This window comes from Sceloporus occidentalis, unplaced genomic scaffold (assembly GCF_023333645.1).
Source record: "Sceloporus occidentalis isolate IW3139 unplaced genomic scaffold, rSceOcc1.0.p SCAF_6, whole genome shotgun sequence".
Taxonomy (NCBI): domain Eukaryota; kingdom Metazoa; phylum Chordata; class Lepidosauria; order Squamata; family Phrynosomatidae; genus Sceloporus; species Sceloporus occidentalis.
The window spans coordinates 124,427,721-124,450,045 of NW_028316986.1; the positions used below are offsets into that span (position 1 = coordinate 124,427,721).

The 22,325-nt window shown below is 40.3% G+C and overlaps 1 protein-coding gene across 7 annotated transcripts in view; it reads left to right on the forward strand.

Annotated features, from left to right (window-relative positions):
* The window catches only part of IMPG1 (interphotoreceptor matrix proteoglycan 1), a 131,600-nt gene that overhangs the window by 9,102 nt on the left and 100,173 nt on the right, over positions 1–22,325 (forward strand). For 5 of the 7 annotated variants that reach the window (XM_089530885.1, XM_089530886.1, XM_089530890.1 and 2 more), the window contains exons 2-3: positions 5,688–5,753; positions 14,757–14,990. In XM_089530885.1, the coding sequence (XP_089387011.1) occupies positions 5,688–5,753; positions 14,757–14,990 (300 nt within the window). The remainder of the gene's footprint in view (positions 1–5,687; positions 5,754–14,756; positions 14,991–22,325) is intronic. The other 2 variants (XM_089530889.1, XM_089530888.1) reach the window with 1 other exon arrangement.

The window sequence follows — 22,325 nt, forward strand, 5'->3', positions numbered from 1 at the left end:
GGGTGCATATTGTAATATAAGCATATGCTTGATTGGATATATCCATCTACCATATTTAAATACCAATCTGAATTTAATTATTTTGCCTTCTTGGTATAAATATCAGCAGTACCTTGCTGAAAATTTAATTCTGGTTTTCAGATTGCTTGGTCGCAAGTATAAAAAAGGTAATAAAATTATCCACTTGATAATTGTTATAAAAGGGGGATTGTGATCCAATACTGCTTTTCTCCCTGAATTTATCTAACTTGTCAAATGTGTTACTGGTCTTCTCAAAAAGCAATCTGACACATTTATCAATCAAGCATTCCCCTCTGTAACTTGAAAGTATCTTATAGTATAGAAATAATGTGCTTTTCCCATAGCTTTCCATCCTTGGATTAATTTTCAGAAAATTATTCCCCTTTTCCTCTAGAATTATTCAGTACCAGTGCACTCATTTTACCCTCTTGCTTATTGCAAATTATGGTATTCCTCTACATTACCTGCATATGTATTATCACTCTTTATGCTATAACTCATATTTCAGTCTAACCAGGTATGAAAGCTCAGTGCAAAAGCTCACTACACAGTTGTAACACCATGATTCCACTTTAACTGGTGTGGTTGAATCCTGCTGAATCCTGGCATTAGTAATTTGAAGAGATGCTAGACAAGCTCTCTGGCTGAGAATTCTAAATTCCTCTCTCTAAACTTCAAACCCCGGGATTTAACAGGATGATATTAAGGCAGTTAAAGTGGAACCAAGATGTTACAATTGCATTGTGTGAAAGAGTCCTAGGAACATCCTGTTCTGGTGAGACATAAACTCAACTTTTCTGAAGCCTTCCAGGAGAAGGAAATGGCCCTCTCTTTTGGAGTGGGGCTTTTGGCAGGGACAAAGGGCCACAGAAATGGGCTTGGGATCACAAACAACCTAGGGACTGCACTGCCCACCCCAGCTTTAGCCCCTAAAGGCATTTATCTGCATACATGAGGGTTAAAACTGTGGACTGGGGGCACAGGTGTAGATGCAAGCCCTAGTATAGCAGCTTTTCTAAAGACATTTCTGTGTTGAGCAGGAAAAATTCATGAAGGGATTTTTACTCATGTCAGCCAAGCATACTTAGAAGTCTCTGCATAATCTAAAAGTCTAATAAGGCAGGGAAGATGGAAAGTTTGGAAAAGAAAAGATTGGCAGCTAAACAGGTCAATCTCCTGCCTCCATGTAGAGTTGCAAATCATCACATTGTTTATTCTTGTTTGCAAGAATGAAAAATTCCTGAAATATCTGGATGAGAACATGAAGATTTTAGTGCAGTTTCTGATCACTGTTTGTGCTTCAGAAAGTATTAATCTTTATAAAAATATGTTTTTTTCCTATGCAGAAACATACTTTCTATGCAGAAAACATGCTTTCTGTCCAATATGCATGACTTTTCTGCACAGAAATAATATTCTATCCATCCATCCATGTCTCCAAATTCTCACACATATTAGAATGTATCCAGGAGTTTAATTGGCTCATAAAGGTGCAAAAGATGCATCCCTGCCTTTACAACCCAAGGAGAGGGCTGCCTAATTTTGTTCTGATTTGTAAAGCCCCTTGAGAAAGCTAGGCTCCAGTAGCTCAGATGTTGAAGAATGTGTCCCATTGAATTTGCCATAAATTACTGTCATAAATTGCATACACTATGCACTGAAGATGCCAGCCACAGATGCTGGCGAAACGTCAGGAAGAAACTTTTCTAGAACATGGCCACATAGCCCGAAAAACCCACAAAAAACTATGCATACACTATGTTTGTCCTAAAGTACCCACCTAGGACACCTAGGATGGCTGGCAGTTATCTCAGTTTCTGATATAAATAGAATGCTAATATTGAGGGCTGTTGACCAAAGAAAATGGCTGACTCTGGTACTGGACAGCACTGTATGTGGCAGGAGTTAGCATTGAGGGGAAATAGTGAATTAATATTTACACAGAAATGTGAAGAATAAAAAAATAAAATGACAAAAATGTTCAGTATTAAAGGATGACTGGAGTGTGACAGATGTCTGGTTATCTACAATTGAAGAATAATGAAAAGGTGGTATATGTCTACAGTTTTTGCACAGCAAAAAACAAACAACAAAAAACTGTTACCTGCTACTGCAGCAGTTGTTATAAAGTAAAATAGAATATTTGTTCTAAGTTTCACATCCAGACTGGGGGGGGGGGGGGGATCAAGTCAACTATTAATGCTTCTGGGGTTATTACTTACTGGAAAATAGGAGTGTTCCTTTACATGGTGCTTCAGAAACAGGAATGCTGAGGCCCAGGATTGATTGGAAGACCTGTCATTAGCTATAGAAACACCAAGGTAGAGGTTGGGTGGTGGTGATGGAGTTCAGCTGTGATTATTCAGTACAGGATACCCAGATAAAATTTTATTTATTATTACTTTACATCAGGAGAAAGAACTGTGCCATTCCCTGGATGTTATTGGATTGCAACTTCCAGCATACCTCACCATTGGCTATGTTGGCAAGGGCTGATTCGAGCTGCAGCCCAACAACATCTGAAGGGCTGCATGATGCCCATCCATACTTCACATGTTCCATGATTCAACCCTTGTCCTAAAACTAGGTTCTACAACTGTCCAGATATGAATGACGCCACGTTTGCTTAGAATATAATTTAATCTTTAAGTAATATTTTCAAAGGGTCAGCCCAGCCATTAGGCAAAATAAGACAAATGGTGGTGTAGTAGTAACAGCCTTCACTCTTCCCAAAGCATTTCCATCCCTTTGACCCTTGGTGAGTACTGCTCTGTGTGCTTCATGGTCTGGCCTATACTGCTAAGCTAGTTTACTATCTTGAGGTGCATTAAAGAACTCTGTCCTCTTGGCACAAAGAGTGAACTGCCCTTTTTAATTTTTTTAATTTTTATTTTATTTTTTTGCTTCTGTATCTGGAATAGAAGAGGGTGTGATCTTGCCCTTTACCTCAGGCAGAAAAAGGTCTTGGTCTGACCCGAAACTTTCCTAGAGCATAAGTGTCTTAGCCATAGCTATGGAATGTGTCCATGTTCAGGAGATAGCAGTGATGTATTCAAGTCTGTTACTCCAGGTCTCAAGTCATGTCTCAAATCTGGGAGCCAACTTTAACAGAAAAAAGGAGGTAGGGTGCATTCCTCAGAGGGGAACAGCAAACACATTGGGCAATGGGCTTGAGGCAGGGGTTGAGGTCTACTTGACAATCTAATCCTGCTATACATTGGAGAAGAATGGCAGTGCATGCCTTATTTTTGAACCATTACAAATTCAGGTGCTACCAATCCAGCTCTCATTATAATATTTCCCCAAATCAGTGGCATACCAATATATTTGACACCCAGTGCGAATCATTTTTAAATACCTCCATCCTCTCTTCAACAGCCTTTTCTGGGTCTGGCAGAGCTATTGGTCATGTGGGACAAGGAGGCAATTCTCCTTAGCACCTGGCCAGCAGAGCCACCAGACCCAGAAGGCAGCCAAGTCCCGCCAGCAGCCACTGGTGAGAGTAAGCTGCTCCTGCTGCCCTGAAGCCTTTTCTGAGTCTGGTGGAGCTGCTGAGTGTGGGAGAAGACTTGCTTTCTCCAGGTGACCAGCAGAGCTACCAGACCCAGAAGGTAGCCCTTTCCCACCAGCACAACAGATGATACCACCCTCTGATGTGTCACCTGATGTAGTCAGCACCCTCCTCTACTGAAACCCCTGCCCCACTTTAACAGTCTTACTAGGTAAGTACCAGCAGTTCCCCAATGGTTTAAAAAAAAATTTATATGAAAGGTTTCTTTTTCTTAACATCTAGTGCCTGCCATATTGCCAGGACACAAGGTCCACAGGTGTCTTGGGAAGTGCAGTTTCCTCAAGGGCTGTCACGAAGGAAAGGAATGGAGGGGGGGTGAGACCTCCCTGTTTTATTCTTCCTACTGCTACTGAGGCACCACGACTATATTGCCACCATGGCTTATTGCCAAGAGGGGGGTTATTTGATGGGTTAAGTTGCCAAGTCTCAGAGCCTTTCCCTCTTCTCCAGTCTTTGTGGTAAAGGAGATGAATCAAAGGGTAAAAGTGCAGCCATTAGATTTGTGGTTATACAGTCATACCTTTCCATCTGTGGGCTTACTATCTGTTGAGTGGAGCATCCGCAGATGTTCCCAATGGCAGTGCATGCATGTGGCCACACTAAGATACCCATCACATGTGCTACCATTGAAAAGAATGGGACTTGAAGTCCCATGATATTTGGCATCCACAGGGGGGTGAAGTCTGGAATGGAACCCCCTCGGATATAAAGGGCCAACTGTATATTTTTTCCTTAGTTGCTATACTTGGTGGTTTTCAGTTGGATGATGCTAAATGTATCATATCTAGAGGCATCACTAGGGGCTGCCTCTTTTTAAAGTCACCAAAAATCACCAGGGCCAACCTCTTGTGGCATCACAAGGGGCTTGGCCCAGAAATCTGAAGGCTTAACATAGTCCTGACCTGGTTATGGGGGCTGACCAAATTGGGGGGGGGGGACATAAATTTGGAAACATACATCTGGATCTAAAGCATGGTGAATTCCCTTGGCCCCCCTGTAATCAAATCCTGGTTGTTTGCTTCCCGTAAATTGGAAAATAATGTTATTCTAAGCAGTCCTTACAGAGTTGGCATAGAGTAGTGGATAGAGTGTTGGACTACAAACCTGGAGACCAGATTTCGATTCCCTGCTCAGCCGTGGAAACCCATTGGGTGACCTTGGGAGAATCACACACTCTTAGCCCAAGAAACAACTTGAAGGCACACAGCAACAATCAACATTAACCTGATTCAGCAACATATTTCATCTTGTTCTGATTTATTTATTTGTTATTTTATTTATTTGCTGGATTTATATCCTGCCTTCCTCCACAATGGGATTCAAGACAGGCTTTCTTACTACGTATAAATGCCATTTCTGCATACTGACTGTCTACTTCATATTTCAGTATCAGTTGATATTGCTCTGGGAAAAATGGAGTTCCTGGAAATAACTTCCCTGTCCTATCTGTCTACTTTGAGAACCATTCAAAATTCTGCCTCCACCTGAATTGTTGTTGTTGTTGTTTCTATTATTATTATCATTATCATAATTATCATTAGCAATCCCTCTCCCCCCCCCCCCCAAAAAAAAAACAACCCCTCAGGATGGAATGAGATGAACTGTAGTAAAGCAGGGCAAGGGGGAAAGAGGAGTTTCTCAAAATCAAGCAGGTACACCTTGTGAAGCTCCCACTTGTGGAAGATGCCTCCACACAATTTTGGGACATCCCGCTCTCCCCCTGAATTCCTTGTTCCACAAGCTGTCCCCACTCAGAATGCGATCCTGACTTTTTGTATAACAGCTGGTGAGGCTTCTTTGGGCTGCTAAGGGAAGGGAATGGGTAACATTAGTTTCTCTGCCAGTGTGGAAATGCCCTCCTTCACATTATCCCTGCATGGTACTACACTTGTCCCTGTGATTGTGTCACTCTGATCTAGGTGGAATATGTGAACAAAGAGTGGGCTCTGTTCCACCAGTATATTTTACAGGATAGCCATTTGGTCTTTCCCAGCTTTTGAATGAAACTTGTTTAGCTGACCTTAGAACATAGAATGAGTGTATTATTTGTTTGTTTATTAATTTTTTTATCTTTTTATCCCATCTTCACTCCAAGATGCTCAAGACAACCCACACAACTGTCCTCTTCTCCACTTTACCAGACATCAGGCCTGTGAAGTAGGTGAGGCTGAGAGAGGCCAATGTACCCTAAAGATCCACCAGAATATTTACACCAGGATAAGAGCAGTGGGTGCCCTAGGCAGCATGTGGAAACCATGCCCTATGAGAAGAGGCCTAGGGAGCTGGGTAGGTTTAGCCTGGAGAAGAAAAGGTTAAGAGGTGATATGATAACCTTGTTTAAATATTTGAAAAGATGTCATATTGAAGATGAAGCAAGTTTGTCTTCTTCTGCTCCAGAGACTATAACCTGGAGCAATGGATTCAAACTACAGGAAAAGAGATTTCTCCGCCACATTTGGAAGAATTTCCTGACAGTAAGAGCTGTTCAACAATGGGATCTGCTGCCTCAGAGTGTGGTGGAGTCTCCTTCTTCTGAGGTTTTTAAACAGAGGCTGAATGGCCATCTGTCAGGGGTGCTTAGGTTCTGTATTCCTGCATGGCAAGGGGTTGAATTTGATGGACCTTGAGGTCTCTTCTGTGATTCTATGGTCTCAGTTGTGCAACAAGGAGAAAGGAAGAGTGTTCATTTTCCCAGATCTCCACACTAGCATACTCTGGAGGTTCCAGGGGGTAGGTTGGTGGCTGTTCCATTCTTCTGGCTTTTTATTGCAGCTAGATCCTGCTTCAGCACCCCACATGCACACACAGACACCTGCCCCTGGCCACTATTCCAAAGACATGAAAGTATGTCTTGGAAGCTATCATTTTGCAGTTGTGTGAACTGAGCAAGGAGGTACTGCAGAAATCCTATAGTGTGCTATCTTGACCTCTGGATGTGTCATGCATACACCACTTCCAGGATTTCAGCAACACTGCAGCTGGGCCAAGGCCATATGGTGACTTTCATGGCTCAGTGGGGAGTAGAACCTACATCTCTCAGGTGCCAGACCAATACCCTAATAACAACATTACACTGCCTTATTTCTAATATGTAATATTATGTAAGAGAATGGTTTGCAGACACATGACTATTTTTCTTCCTCTAGCCGACACATCTTTTTAAAATTATTTTGTGGTGCCTTGTACAAATGGGAATGGATCACCAGTTCCCATCTAATAAACTCCTGTTGACTCAATATAAAGCAAAGGTATTGAACTTCACCTGTCAAATGTTGGAGTGGTTGGGAGCTGTGTGAAGCTAAGATGAGTCAACTGTAATTGCTTACAGAGGGAATGAAAGGGAAGACGTATAGGAGAAAGAGCAATTTTCATGTCACAAGACTTCTTAAAAGATATATTGTTATTGAACAGCTATAGAACATGGCAAGGAAGAAATTTTAAAAGGTTTCAGCATGGTGGCAAAGATTTTAAAAAGTTTGCACATCTTATTCATTTTGCTCTTTGGCAAAATTGCTAAATGTGTTACTAAGAACTGCCATAATGGTAAGATGTAGAGAGCTCTAATAAGCGAACAATTTTCAAAAAGAATGAGGTAGCCTTCCATCATTGTCCCACAAACCATAGAAAATGTGAAGGCATGAGATGCAAATATACCTCGGTTAATTTAGTAGATGTATTCCTGGGCATGACTTCTTTAACAGAAACTTTGGTACTAGAGACAGAAATTGCATGGAAAGATTAGGGATAAGTTCCTCTATTATAAGAAAGAAGAGCAGTCTGACATCTTTCAGCAAAATTCTTCAAAACTAACATTATGCACATGTGAAAGGAAACAACCAGATCAAGTAAGCCATTCATCAGTAAACAAAAGCATTTTGAATCTTCTAGAGACACTTAAATACTTCTTCCAAAATGCATCCTAGGATGACTTTCTTCTCCTTCAACAGTCTCCAGTTGTCTAATGACTTGATCTAGGATTTTCCAACATGTCAGGGTAGCTGGTGAGGCAAGCTAATTGGCTTTTGCCTTTTCTTTCTGTTTTGTTTTTCACACATACAGCCAGCCCTTATATCCAAGAATTCCATATCCATGGATTAATATCTACAACTTGAAAATATATTTCAAAATACATAAATATAAAATACACCATTTCACTATGCCATTTTGTTGAAAGGCTCTTGAGCATCCATGGATTTTGGTATCCGTGAAGGGGGGGGGGCAGTTTCCTAGAACCAAACCTCAGTGGAAAGCAAGGACCCACTGTATTCAGTAAGTTATTCTGGAGGCATCTGTTTATCATGCCTGTTGTATGTAAGCACCCACAGCTAAAAATAGATCACTTAGGGTAGAATGTCATTCTCTCCCAGGTCAGGCTTTACTGTATTGTTTTCTGTAGATGCACTACTACAATTCAGTCCTGAAACTCTGTTTTTCTTACCATCCTCCCAATGCCAATGCTGGAAAAAATAGTCATAATAAATAAAACTTCAGGTTAGGCAGAAGGCAATAAAAAAGTGTTTGGACTGTCTTTTGTACATCTCTTTTCATCCTCAGTTATGGCAGCTGAAGCATCTAAAAATAAAAAGTCCAGTAACATTTGGTGATTCAGGGCTGTGAATGACTCTAGTAGATGAAGGTTGTTCTTGCTGTGATGGGAAATCGAGATGTAATTACAGAAATAGGTTGCAGCAGAGATGAGAGTGATGTGGCACTCCAGACATCATAGGACTTCAAGTCCCAACATTTCTCACCATTGGCTATGTTGGCTTCGGTTACTGGACCTGAAGTCCAACAAGAATCAGGGACCACATGATTCCCATTTCTATTTTATGGATGAAGTGTGAGTCTCTGTTGGTGTACTTAAGGAAGGTGACTCTCTTCCTGGCTCTTTCTCTTTGACTACAAGACAAGTTGGAAGAGCTCTGGGTACAGTTCCCCTTTCCTGGCCACTTACCAGCCACAGAAGTGTGCCCGAGCTTGCTCTAGATGCTCTTGAGCATGGAGTGAAAAGGGAATAAACTTCCAGGCCCTTTGTATTCAAGAGCAGCTGAAACAAATCTGGTTACACATCCCACAGCTGATCAGGGGCTAGGGAGAGGGAGCTTGGCTAGCTGTTCTTGCATGCCAGACAGAGGCCATGTGGAAGGAGAACTGACATCCCTTTCAGCAAGGTCTGAAAACGTCCTTACACCGGCACTATCCCCAGTTATGCCTGCAAATGCCACCAAATGAGTGCCAGCCATGATGTCCCTGAAAGATGGGCAAAGCAAGGTAGCAGAGGCAAAGGGAAAGTTGTGAAACAGCTAAGTAGTCGTGTCCTCCAACTGTCCCAATTTGACAGGGATGGTCTCAATTAAGTCTCTGCTCTTCCCCTTTTTCCAGCTGTTTTTAAAATGTCCCATTTTCTTCCTCTTCTTCCCATTTCCCTCTTTGGTCTCACCTTACTTCAGCTGCTGCAAACTGAAACCAAAGTTCAAATGTAGTTTGCACTCAGTTAGCCCAGCCGGAGAAAGAGAGGAGAAGGGGTGGAGTCTTGCTGTTCCCTGCAAGCTCCAGTAAAAAGAAACTGCTACATCCTCTTCTAGCTTGTGTGTTCTTCCTCATGTATAGCTTTTCTCACCTTGACTACACTCTGATGTTGTTTGATCACACATCTCCTGGTTTTTATTCATATAATGTTGTAGGGTATGAGTAGTACAGGCAGAGCCCTGCCGTCAGTTACCTTCTTTATGGTTATTCTGCCATACAGTTTGGCAAGTACTTCCATGTTGATGCTATGGAGCTCTGTGTTCCAGCAGTTCTGTTCACTAGTCTGCTTCAGGCTTCTTTCTCAGTAGAACTGCAACACAGGAAAAGTACTCAAGTAGTGGGGATCTCTTTCTGTCCCATGTCCTGAAAGGGCACAACACCAATGGCAAGACCAAAATAAATACATTCAAGATAATATTTTATAAAAAATAAATAAATATGGATTTTTAGAAGCTGCAGTTTAGATAATGACATTTTGACAAATACCATGATGGCTGGTGGATCCAGATGTAATCCAAGAAGTAACTTGCTCAGACTCTGAGAAAAATAAGGAAGAAATAAACAGAATAGATTATCTCTTCCCTCTGGACAAAGGAAGTAGGTGCTAGACAAAGGAAGTAGGTGAGGTACGCTGTCACACTGCTATACAGATGGCTAAACAGCATAAAAACAGGAGTTAACAACCCTGCTGCAAATCAGTTTAGGGATTCACAAAATTGCCCATGCTTTAGTCCTTCATTCCACCCTTGGCACTTTCTGTTCCACATTAGTGTCTTGTGGCTAAAACATATTGCACAGTGCTTCTTTTCCAGCTTGTACACTTAAACTGTTAAACAGAAAATTCACTCCTGTTAAAAACATACCCAATTTTTGATCGGCATTTGTTGAAAATCTAATCTGTTTCTGCCTGCTAAGAATTTTGTATATTTTGGTACAAAATGTTTGACCATTTTACCTTGTCACAGATTAGTGACAAACAAGAAGTGATCAATGGAAATGGAACTAGTAGATACGTTAGGTCATTTTGCTGCTTTCTTGCTGACAATTTGGTATTAGGAACTCAATGTATAAATAAAACATTTGCCCCCTTGCAACTGACAGAACCCTTTTTGCAACTTGCAGGAAAGAATCGTTATGAACCACTTTCATTTTCATGTGTTTTATTTCCTTCATGCAAGAGTGCTTACAGCATGTGCTTTCTAAAATAGATTTGCTACAAAGCCATGTAATAACTGTTCCCAGCTTTTGTGCTTTGAGAAGGACAGTTCACTGGAATGTTAATTAGAAATTCCTACAATAGGCTGACGTAGAACAGGGGCTACTTATTCTCTATCATCTTGCTAGAAGAGGCTCTTCTTTTCCTTTTCTTTGTCTGCTCAGATTCAGTTCAGTCAGTTCCAAATTGTCAGGATGAACCATCTTTCCTCTCTTATTTTCTTTTCATCTGTTTAACAACTCTCGACATAATAATTAATGTTTATGGCTTTGCTCGAAGCTATATTCCTCATTTCACGGAAGAAAAAGAAACAGACGCAAATTATTCCTGCTACATTGAAACTTGTCATGCTCCACTAAATATTTAGCCCTTAATTTTTGTAATATTCTTATTCTTTTGTAAGCTGATTCTCTTGAAAGACATTTGATTTCTTTTCAACGCCCCTTGGTGAAATTCTATCTTTTCCAAACACAATTGCTATCTACAATCAGATGATCAGAATCCAAGCTATATTCATTTTCTTGGCCTCTTACAAAAAATATTTTCTGTCTCAGAAAGTTTACAAATCATCTACACATTTCACCACTTTCTTTTAACAATTCTTTAAACAAACCCTTTATTTTGTTTACCTTTTGGTTCTTTTCAAGTTGCTTGTAAAAGAGAAAAGATGCACACAACATGTAACTACAGAAATGCTTCCAAAACATCTTGAAAAGTTCATTTAACATCAACATTATAATTGCTTTAATGCTGCCAAAACATCTTGAAAAGTTCATTTAAAATCAACATAATTTCTTTAAGCATTAGTGAATAGAAGTTAAAATATAATTACTTCACCAACTGCTCTTTCATTATCTCCATGAAAATGAATTTGTTGCTTTCTTTTCAAGTTATTGAAATTCAAAGCTTTCAGGGGTTCCTTTGCTGTTAGCTTTCATAAAATTTCGAATTGTTGTGTCATGTAAAATGATGTAAAGCATAATATTCTTGGCCAGCGAAACAGACAGTGCAAATTTTACTCTCATCAAATGAAAGCAGTTTGATGATCTAATTTGCCACACAATGTATGGAGAGCACCATATATTTCTCTGTATTTTACTAATGTATTTTGGCCCTATATTCATATTTTTTATAAATATCAGCACATTCTATCTTTTGGGAATACATCTAAAATGTAAAATGTATCTACAACAAATGACGACCAATTCCCAGAAAGCATGTGTGGACACAGAGGTAGCCTATGGTGTGTTAGTGTTCTGGGTGGGGAACAAAGCTGAGAAGAATGCATTAAAGGCCTAGACCTTAGAAATTCATGCTTTTGCTCCACAACGATGCAGAAAAGTGTTGGATCTGTGATTTTTTGTGATTGTGGTCTGTAATCTAATAGGGTTTGGGGGAATCCACATTTTAAAAAATCTTCTTCAAGGGACCAGTTTTACTGGACCAAACTCTTACCTCTGCTTGTCCATATGTGTGCACTTTGCTTTGCTCTCACCTTGCTACTCTTCCCTCCCAACTTGTCAATGCAGTTACTCTCCCCCTTTCACACCCAAACACATCATGCTCTCACTCTCTCAAACTTTGCTCTCTATCCCTTCTGATTCCCTTGCCATCCCACCTTTTCCTCTCCCACTCCTTAGTCACTCTTCTTTCTCTTATTGCCTCCATTCCCATGTCATTGTACTTTTTATCCTCTCCATGCCACTTCTAGGGAGATGTCTACACAGGCCAAATGAACTGGTTTCCCACTGCCCTCACCATAACTTGTCTTTACAATGCAGAGCCAAAGCCCCAATTTGACCACACTCTGTCTTCATGACTTGAGGCCAGTTTCCCATTGAATTTGAACCATGCCTGCCTTAAACTGCATTAAAAAGACTTACCTTCTTCTCCATATTTTCCAGGAAAATCCTGAGCACTTTGTAGCAATGCTGGGTGACTGTTTACATAGTGTCCTGCTGTACAATATGGGTACATCACCATTGGTGGGAGTGATGATGCACATCATCCATTGAAATCACAACAAGGTGTTCAGCCATGTGATCGACACTGAGCACCTTGTTTTGAACTTCAGTGTGGCAGTCCCAGATGGAATAGCGGGATGTGTGTGTGTGTGTGTGTGTGTGTGTGTGTGTGTGTGTGTGTCATGGGCCTTCAAATCATTTCTGACTTATGGTGACCCAAGATGAACCTAAGATGGAGTTTTCTTGGCAGGTTTTGTTCAAAGGAGGTTTGTCCTAATCTTCCCCTGAAGCTGAGAGAATGCGACTTTCCCAGGGGTTTCATGGCTGAGCAGGGTCTCCAGAGTCTTAGCCCAAGACTCAAACCACTGCAACATGCTGGCTCCTAAGAAATAATAATGTATTAATAGAAGGGACAAGGCCCTTGTGGCCACTTAAAGAAAAATGTATTGCTGCATCGGAAAAGGTTGTCTTAGGATATATCTGTATCACAAGGTTGTATCTGGTCCATCTTATCTGTCATTTCTCCATCCTAAAGAAGCCAGTAGTTTGGTGAGGTACTTAGAATGCTCTGCCATAATATTCCAACGGCTATGAAAAATATAACTACCTCACCAAATACAAATCCTAAGATTCCATAAGATTTGTGTGTTCCGTGCTTTCAAGTCATTTTCAATTTATGGCAACCCTAAGATAAACCTATCATGGGGTTTTCTTGGCAAGATTTGTTCAGAGGAGGTTTTGTCATTGCCTTCCCCTGAGGCTGAGAGCAAGTGACTTGCCCAAGTTCACCCAGTGGGTTTCATGGCTCAGCTGGGATACTGTCATGATAATTAAAATACTCTAAGGAATGAAGCCGACAGGCAGGAAGGAGTGTACAAAAGCTGCTCCCAGCCCAATTGCCATGGGACCATGGCAAACACACACCATGGCCCTGAAGGTACTTCCTGATCTAATCCCCAAAGGAGCAGAAAAGATCTTCTCCTTTTGGGGCTGATTTTGGGCTGCTTTAGGTGGCACTGGGACAGCCCTGGGCAGCTTCTAGTCACTCTGGGGGTGTGCGTCATGTAAACTCCATGCCCCCAGAAAGGCCAGAAGCTAACCCCATCTACACGTCTGTTTCAGGCCTAAATCTGCTATAACTGTGTCATGCAGATGTGTCCCTTATACAGGGCAGGGGGCATGTGTCCCCTTTCAAATATGCAAGATCCAATTATCCAATGATATAATCATGAACCTCTGAGCCCTAATGAAAGAAGCATATGTGTACATTAGGAAGTAAAACGTGTGGAGAACAAACAGTTTGATATGACTCAAGCCAGGAAGCCTGGCAGAAGCTACAGCAGTAGTTCTCAACCTGTGGGTTGCGATCCCTTTGGGGGTTGAATGACCCTTTCACAGGGATCACCTAAGACCATTGGAAAACACATATTTTTCATGGTCTTTGGAACCGATTTTATGGTTGGGGGTCACCACAAGATGAGGAACTGTATTAAAGGGTCACGGCATTAGGAAGGTTGAGAATCACTGAGCTACAGAATGAAACAACAGGCAAGCTCCTTCTGCAGAGAGAGACAGGGAACTGCTTTCAGCCTTTTTAAAATCATGGAGAAGGAACTGTTCTATCTGAGAAACCACTAAATTATGGAGACTTTAGTGGAAGTGTAAAAAATATTATTCCAACCAAGATAAAAAAACAACAACAACAGGTATTCCAATAGTTGGGAACCCCTGTCAAGAATAACTGAACAACAGAACTTTTGCACAATTTTCTCCTGTTATTCAAGGTCCAGAAATTTTGTGGGGGAATTATTATATGTACAAACAACAACCTACCCCCATTCTGTTTTCTGTGCAGAAAACAGTATTTCTTTGACAGAAAACATTTTCCTTCTTCACAGAAAGCAAGTTTTGCACAAAACCCACATATTTTTCACAGGGGAATAATTCCTGTGCGGCACTTTGGGAAGTTTGAATATGGTGAAAATGCTGCAAAAGAACATTTGTTTTTTCTTGCAGCATGGAGAAAGCTACTATTCATCATGCAAGGACAAAAAGTCAAGGGGAAGGGACCATGGCCATCTGTGATCACCCAGAGGGCTGGGTTGGGACCCCATGAGTGCCAGACTTGTGATCTGTTTACATTACATAATTAATTGTGTAATTAACTATAACTGAATAGTCTGAAAGGGTCCCTGGCCTCAGGTTCTGATACTACCTACATTTAGTTTAGGGGTTTGACTTGAAGGGAAATTCATTTCTAACTCTTGTAAATCTTAGAACATATTCTGTCACTGAAAATTATTCAGTACCTGGTTCTTTACAGAAGAGGCAAATTGTGTTTGTCATGCCATCAATATTTTGCGGTCTTGGTCTACTCTTTAGAAAAAATAAATAATCTATTTTCTGTTTCGTAGCTAACTGAACAGTCTGTTTCTCTTCATCTTTCCTCTTGCAGAAACTCCAAATAAAATTAATCACGATGAAGCCAAACTTCTTGCAGATGCTTCTGGGTCTGAAAAGTCGGAGAGAACTACAAAGAGGTCTAGAGTATCAACTATTCGGAGAATATTTGATATGGCCAAGCATCGAACAAAGAGATCTTCTTTTTTCCCAACTGGAGTGAAGGTTTGCCCTCAAGAGTCAGTGAAGCAGATTTTAGCAAGCCATCAAGCTTATTATCGGCTAAGAGGTGAGATACAATTATTTCCTTCCTGCTCTTTCCATAGCCTTTCTTTATTTCTGTCACAGTCACTCACAACCTCTTGACCAATAATTTGTTTTTTCTTGCATTAAAGAAATTCAGCCACTGCTCCTTAGTTGGTGGATGGCTTTAGGCATGTGACTGTAAATTAGATTCAATCAAGAGTTCACAGGGCTCTTTCATTTACTGCAAGTTTTTTTTTTTAAATCTCCATTCCTCAAAAGAGGAATGCTCTAAAAATTACAATAAAGCTCTATTCCATGAACAGTTTTTCAAAAAGACTCTGAGGGTTGTTAACAAGGGTGTCTGTTCATTTATCCCCCACTACAAAAATCCTATGGAGTAGGTTAGGCTGATATGGTAAGTGACTGACACTGTGCTGTTTTCTGCACTGAAAATGCTGTAGTTTAAGAGTATTCTGCACAAAAATATCTTTTGCACAATTTGCACTGAATAAGTCCCAAACTGTCAATTCTTTTTTAAAACTGCAAAGTTTTTGAGTACTTTGTTATAGTGAGAAGAAAATTTCTCAGAATGACCACTGTTTCCTATGAGAGCAATATTGTTGAAGAAATACATCCCTGCAGCTCACTAGTGTGTTTTCTCTATTTGTAGACTTGGATGAAATTTGCCAATATGGAAACCCCTTAGTAAGACACACAATAGGTATAGTGAGTTTTGTGCTACATGACTGTAATTTGGATTTTTAAAAAGGGGGTTACCATTGGTAAATTATTTTTATTTCATGGTGTAAGTGGATGAAATTTGGGGGGGTGGTATTTGCCCGTCCTGAGAAAATCAAGCCTCCCAAGTTTCAGAAGAATAGATTTAGGAAGCTTTATACCAAAACATTCTTAAGGTTTGGAGGTTTCCAAAGCAGGACATTCTTACCATCACCCTTACAATTTTATACACATAACAGACTATTATGAAAATGATAGCATGGTGTTAGTGGTGCTTCTCATTGATAAACCTGAAAGCATAGTGGTGCTTCTCATCAAAAAATCTGAAAACGTACAAGTATAACAACAGCATTTTTGTGGAAAGGAAATGTTTAATTTAATGTTTATGAAGGACCAATGATTACCTGTCTATTAGTCCACTCCATGTGGTTTTTGACAATTTATATTAAAATGAAGTATCACATAGAGCCAGCCCTAGGTAAGAAATTTGCAAAATTTCAGAGAGATGGTTGCAAGGACTGAGGGGTAATAATAAATGGGAAAAGATGTTAAGACTTTTTAGCTGCCTTGAGTCCCATATGAGAAGAAAGGTGGGATAAACAGATAATATTTCACTCTATGTTTGGGACCAGTATCTCAGCAAGAATGATAACACAAGAGGTATGGAGCCTACAGTGACAGAGGTAGAAGTACTTGAAGATCCTATATTTTCCAGATAAGCAGCCAATGCCCCCCAAGTCCACAAGGTCAACCCAAACTGTTTTGCCATCAGTAATCTCCGAAGGGAAACCCACCAAAGTGGCCTACTGAGCCCTAGAGAGGTTCTCAGATCCATTTCTGCAATATCTTTTCCTCAAAAGCACTCAGATTGGAGTGTCATTGTGAAACCATTGATTGTAATTAGAAGCTGAAACTACCAGTCAGCAGCAACAACAAAAAACCTTCTTCTTTTCCTTCTCTCCTCATTGTGTTCCACTTATGAAGAGTCTGCAAAGGGGTTTTGGAGATAGACTGTATGTGCTAGTGTGACCCTCGGCATTCAAATGGCTTACAAATTTTTGGAAGTGTCTAGTTTCAGATTAAGGACACTCTTGTGTTCTTGTATGCTTTGATTGTGATTTCCTGCATGGCAGGGGGTTGGACTGGATGGCCCTTGTGGTCTCTTCCAACTCTATGATTCTATGATTCTAAACATTTCCAATACCTGACTGAATCAGTCCAATTTTGTTTGGGATTTGGCCAAATCTAAGGCACACCTCTTTTCTTTTCTTTTTTTAATGGAATGTATGTGTTAGTATTCAGAGAAACCACTGTTCCATATTTGGAGCAGATGAACATATTGGCCTTCATCAAGACAACAATGTAGCCATGCCAATGTAGTTACATCTTCCGAAGTACCTTTTAAGCCATGCAGCCCCTACTGGGTTGTGGAGACTGGGGCAGTGAACCATGATGTATCCAGCCCTCGGATTGAATGCAACCCAAGGGCTGGATACAATGGTGCAAAGGGCAGTTGCAACAAGATCCCATAGGGGTTCCTACCATTGCCTACCACAGCGCATCACACTTACTGAGAGAAGTAGTGTAGCATCATCACTCACCATCCTTTCCATATCTCAAGTTTTTCCCAAGTCTTCCACTTTCAGTATATCAAATTTCCTGCTTGTACTTCTTGGTTTATAAAGTTTTCACTGTTTTTTGAAGTCATTAAATGAGTTTAAAACCTGTAAATATGTACAATATTTTTATACTTGAGTGGATGTAAATTGTGATGCCAATATATATTTGAAAGAAATTGGTTTTATATATTTAGAGTGCCAACACTTATGAAGATTTGTATATATAGTTGTAACTACTTTAATGCAGTTATTTTGCCCACTTTGTCTCTTCCTTTTTTCTTTTCATACGGCAGGCTTACAACATTGTAGTTATTGAACAGGATGGCAACTCATATTTTTGTTAAGCATTACTCTACATGCTTTCAAAGACAAATTTGACTTACTAACTCAAAGCACGCTTTTCACTGTGTGAAATGCATGCTGATGGCCTCTAGGCTAGATAATTTCAGAAGGAAATCATACAATTTGATACAGATGGCTTCTAAAGTGGCATCGAAGACCAGTGGCAACTATTTATGATAACTCTATAAGGGGCAGCTTACTCATCAAATAACAATTGCAGCAACAGAAGAAGGCTATTGAGTCCATATCTTCCTTGTGGGTTTCCCCAGTGGAAAACAGGATTCTGGACTAGAACTAGAATAAGATGAGGGACCTTTAGCCTTCCAGATGAAGTTTTCTTCATATCATACCTCACCATTGGCCAGGCTGTAGTTCACTAGTGCCTAGAGAGCCCAAATCAACCCAGCACTAAATGGACCCTCAGTCTGATTCAGCAAAGTCATCTTAAATTTTTATATACTTGTATTGCAACGTAATCTATTCTAGAAGATGCTGTATTACACTGTACAGGCAACATGTGACCCTCCAGGTGTTGTTGTATTGCAGCTCTCTCATCAGTCCTACCCAGTTGCCTATACTAAACATAATCCAAGAGCTTGTTTATGTACATATAATCCCTCCAGAACACTTTGAGATGTTCAAAGAGAAAAATGCACAAAACTGTCACTGGTCTATCGTTCTTCCAGACAGGTTTTCTTCTCCATTGAAAACCCAATATTTTAACCTGGCCAAAAAAAAAAAAAAAATTCTACTAATTTCCATCTCTACCAATCATAAAAACAAAATCCAAATTCTGTATAATGGTGATATCTTTGTTAGATCATCCAAAGGGCACAAAATTACACTGGTTTTCAGACTTCTTCATTCATAGTAAAAGGGGGAAAATACAGTAATAATAAAAATAAAAAAGAAATATACAGAGGAAAGAAAATGCCAGCATTAGCATCATGGAGTATATTTTTTCCTTGGAGATATTGTAGAGGAAGGGTCTCCATAGACGATAAAATCTGGTCACAAATTCCAATGGCCATCAGCTGTTTGGGAAGAATAGTAAGAGAAAGACAACAAAGCCCAGCTGACTCATGTCCATTGTAGTTCATGGCCTAAGTCTGTAGTCTACACAGACTGTATGAACTTTATGTGGATTAATACAGAACCTAGACAGTAAGGAAACTGAAATAGTCAAAGAATTCCGATATCTAGGGAACACACTCCCTCGGAGTGTAGTGGAATCTCCCTCCTTGGAGGTCTTTAAACAGAGGCTGGATGGCCATTTGTCGGGGATGCTTTGATTTGGATTTCCTGCGTGGCAGAATGGGGTTGGACTGGATGACCCTTGTGGTCCCTTCCAATTCTATTATTCTATGATTCTATGAAACATTGACCAGAGTGGTGACTGCAGTCAAGAAATAAGTAGAAGACTAGGAATGGGTAGGCAGCTATGAAAAAACTAGAAAAGATCCTGAAGAGTAAAGATATACAAATGATCACTAAAGTCAGAATCGTTCACGCCATTATATTCCCCATCGCCATGTACAGATGTGAGAGTTGGACAGTAAAGGAAGCAGACAGAAAGAAAATCAATGCATTTGAGATGTGGTTCTGGAGAAGAGTGCTGAGGATACTGTGGATATCCAAAAAGACAAACAAATGGGTTCTTGAACAGATCAAACTAGAAGTCTTGAAAATCAAGATGATCAAACTAAGGCTGTTGTACTTTGGCCACATAATGAGAAAGCATAGATAACTAGAAAAAACAATAATGCTATGAAAGGTAGAGGGCAGAAGAAGGAGAGGAATACCACATGCCAGATAGATGGACTCAGTCAGGGGTGTTACAGGCAGAGGTTTGCAGGGCCTGAGCAAAGCAGTGGAAGACAAGGTGTCTTGGAGGCATTTCATCCACAAGGTCACCATGAGAGAGTTGACTTGAAGGTTGCTAACAACAAACAACAATATAGAAACTGGATATTAATCAAAACATATTTAACAGGGTTTAGTGAAACTAGCTGAGTTAATCTATTAGGTATGAGAAATTGAATGTCTCTTTCAGAGCATCAGAAAGTACAAAGAACTGACCATCCACTTCCCTAGATTTATGCATCTTTTTCATACTTTCATGTACGTGAGAATGTAAAAATCCTTTGTAAAAATATGTGTAGATTGTATGTCACATATATCCAGAATAATGCACCAGTAGTGGTGATATAAGTTTGGTGAAACATAAGTTTTGAAACAAGATTCAAATTGTCCATACTTGCCAAGAATGTAAACTGTTTGCATGGTCTCCTAACGAATAAATGCTTTTGTTACTATATTTGGAGAAAGGAGTCAATTTAATCAAGATGCAAACAAACAAAACTAGTAACTTACAGGATATGGTGTATGTTTGGAGTGTTAGTGGATATGTCTAAACTATTTTGTTAGACAGAAAGTGGGCTGAGATTTGGTTCAAATTCCAAAAATGAATTGTGTTAATGCATCAGAAGCCATGTGGTTTCAGTGTGCCAATATTGTGCCTTGGTTAGAGTATTGGACTAGGGTTGGTGAGATCTGAGTTTAAGGCCCCATACAGACAGGCCAAAATAAAGCTGCTTCTAGTCACTTTGGAGGTATGCTGTTTAAATGATGCATGCGTACTAAGAGTCTGGAAGCTGCTCCAAAGCTGTGCTCCAGTCCTTAGGACTGGATCATGGCTTTGGTGTGGCTTCCGGACTCTTAGTACACATGCATCATTTAAACAGCATACCTCCAAAGTGACTCGAAGCAGCTTTATTTTGGCCTGTCTGTATGGGGCCTAAGCTCTCCAAAGTGACTTTGGAACTGACTGAGTGAACTTTGGCTAATAACCGTTTCCAACCTAACCTACTTTACAGTGTTGTTGTAAGGATAAAAATGGGGAGGGAGATAATCTACCACATATTGAATTCTTGTGGGGAAGGTAGAATATAACAGGATAACACAAAGAAATAAGTACTTCGGAAATAAATATTTCCTAAAGGTGCTGCTTAGGTGAATTATTGAAACAAATAAGTTTGAAGCTTATAAATATTTTAAGGCTTCCTGCAGGAAGCTATACAAAGGATAATGTGTATGTACATAATAAAAGATCATAAAGTATAAAACCATTTTGATCGTTGTCAGTTGCACATAGTCTGGACATATTTACATAAAGCAAAGGTCTGTGGAATTTTTTGCTTCAGTAAACACCAGAATTATTTACTGGCAAAATAATTTAGTGGTAAATAATTTACTGATAAATGATTTTGGAATTTTCTTGTTTAGAAATTTCCTTTAATTGTCTTCAGGCTATGTGCCATGCACAAGGATCAAAAAGATGTGTGTGTGTTTGTGTGTGTGTGTGTGTGGGTGGGTGGGTGGGTGGGTAGGCCTTTGCGTTGTTTTTTGTTTTCGCTATATACTCCCCCTTGCAGAAGACTACATTCTAAAATATATCAAGCTTTTTAGCTAATAAACATCAGCCAAGATTCTGCATCAAGAGACATCGCTCCAGAAATGTCTCCTGCTGATATGCTCCAAAATGCTACCACTGAAGCCTCACACTGTCCCTTTAACTGGTCAAAACAACTATTGGAGATCAGTGTGATGAGTAAGGACAAGTCCAGCCCTCTCCTAGTAATGGAGCACACTGACATAGACAGCTGCTGAGGCCTCTGGGAGTACTTTTTGGATCCTATCTCAGCACACCCTGAAACCAGGAGAGGGCTAGATGTTTTATCATTCACTACTGCACTCTTCAGCACTCTTGGGCATGGCTGTGTTGCAGGACTCTGAGGCTTCAAAGGCAGGATTTGAGGGGCACTCTTGGCCATTCCGGTTGTGCAATGACAAAAAATCAGGATAATTTTAGCCAGGATTACAGCATTGTAGTTACTGAACAGAATGCCAAATATTATTTTTCCTCCACTTTATGAAGTGTGCCCCCTCCCTCTCATGTGTTTTATTCATTGGTCTTTAATTTTATTTATTTTTTCCTTTTGAGAAAAAGTCTAGGTCAGCTTTTCCTCACAGTGCAATGGCCTGCTAAAACGTTGCCCTAGACAACTATTTAGTGTCATTCAGAGGTGTTAGACAGCAACACTCATTGACTATGCTAGATGTGGATGATGCAAATTGTAGTCTAACTCACCTGGAGTGCCCTAAAATAACCTAATAAATGAGTTTGTGGTTATGATCCCCAGTAATAAACATGATTTGACCCCCAAATTCCCTTCTTCCCTCAATGTCCCTAAAACCTTTTTTTTCCCCATAGCCAGCTCTCCCCCAGGCACTTGGCCAACTTCACTTTTTGATCAGTACCCAGAGGTTGCCTCCTCTTCTGCCACATGCTTCTCAGGCAATCCTGGCCAGCCAGATATATTCAGGAGCTGTTCTGGGGGCAGAGATGTTGGAGAAGAATTGGGAGAGCTGCTCACTCCGCCCATGGAGGGGGGAGCACTACCGCTGCTGCTGCTGCTGCTGCTGTGCTCTTCCTCCTCTTCATCTGAGCAGCTGAGGCCACAGTGGTCTGATCACCTCCAGTTCTCTGTTTCTGCTGGTGAGCTAACAATTATTGTTCAGTAACAGAACTCATACAAAAAAATTAGGGAGCAGTAGAGGGGGGGTTGTATTTCATCACAATCATCCCATGAATATTTGTCCAATATAGTAATCTTAGA